At 49.8% G+C, this 1,093-nt stretch overlaps 1 protein-coding gene across 1 annotated transcript; it reads right to left on the bottom strand.

The window, feature by feature from the left end:
- Positions 1 to 317: 317 nt before the first annotated feature.
- On the bottom strand, positions 318 to 771 carry CABS01_17089 (uncharacterized protein; the record flags this gene model as incomplete). The annotated part of the gene is made up of 2 exons (XM_060550416.1): positions 318 to 666; positions 758 to 771. The coding sequence occupies 2 exons, from the start codon at positions 769 to 771 to the stop codon at positions 318 to 320; spliced, it is 363 nt and encodes a 120-aa protein (XP_060397285.1).
- Between the last annotated feature and the right edge of the window lie 322 nt (positions 772 to 1,093).

The raw sequence follows: 1,093 nt of genomic DNA on the forward strand, positions 1-1,093 counted from the left end.
GCCATTTCAACCCTACACTACTGTACGACTGAAGATGATGGCACCTTACGCCCTCGAACTTTCTTAAATAGAAACCACGGGTGCGTTAGGCCTGACCCCATCTCCGCTTTCAAGGCGGCAAGGTAATTTTCGATGTGTCCCACATCCCACCCAGCTGACGTACACGGTCGCAGAAGAAACCCCAAGGCGTCTTTTTCTATTGCTGACTGCGCACAGCGTCCAAGCCATCTGTATTCTTCATCTCTTGGCCAACTCCCGATCGGTATCTGAGATCAAATGTTAAACTTCTTTCTAAGCACCGATGGTAGCGATGCAATTCATACCTTGTAGTCGAACTCCTGGATGTTGCTGAAATGTGCCTCTTCCAGAGCCCGTCTTTGTATGCCCTCTTGTACCACAGAGAACGTCTGTCCAGTCTGAGCCCCGTATTGTTCGAAGACTCTCGACCACCAGTACCAGCAGCTTTCCGCGTTCACTGTGCCGTCATCGCTCTCGATGAGAAACGATGGCTCTGAACTCTCGAGAATACCGCCTTCCTTCAAGCAACGATAAGCTTCACCCACTAAAAATCTCCAATCACGAACGGATCCAGTCAGGAACCGCATGTTGATGTAGTCGAGAGAATTGTCTTTGAATGTCCACGGTTCGTTGAAGTCATCGGTTTGGCTGAAAGAGAAGTCAGCATTGTCATGCAAAAAGGAGCCCTCGCAAATTCCAATTGGCGATGTCAAGAAGCAGGCTGCACTGACAACTCTACGTTCGGCGGAACATGTTGAGGCTGAATCGGTGATAGGTCGATTCCGACCACGAGGGCGTGTGGATGAGTTTCGCCAACTTCGCTGAGGTACGAATGTCAGCATTACTTCCTCAACGCTTTTGATGTGTACGGCCATACATAGCCCACGCGCCTGTCCCAGTCCCAACATCTAAGATTTTCTGTGAAGTAATGAGCACACTTGCTGAGCTGCTTGATCCGGAGCAACGATACCTGAGCGTTGTCTGGAAGCTCGGCGAGGAAGAGCTTTCCATTAGAAGCCTCGCAAAACAAGGAGTGGCTGACGAAAATAAGTTAGCCATTATGCTCCTCTGAGTT

The sequence above is a fragment of the Colletotrichum abscissum genome, assembly GCF_030869225.1.
Source record: "Colletotrichum abscissum strain IMI 504890 chromosome Unknown Scaffold_323.1, whole genome shotgun sequence".
Taxonomy (NCBI): domain Eukaryota; kingdom Fungi; phylum Ascomycota; class Sordariomycetes; order Glomerellales; family Glomerellaceae; genus Colletotrichum; species Colletotrichum abscissum.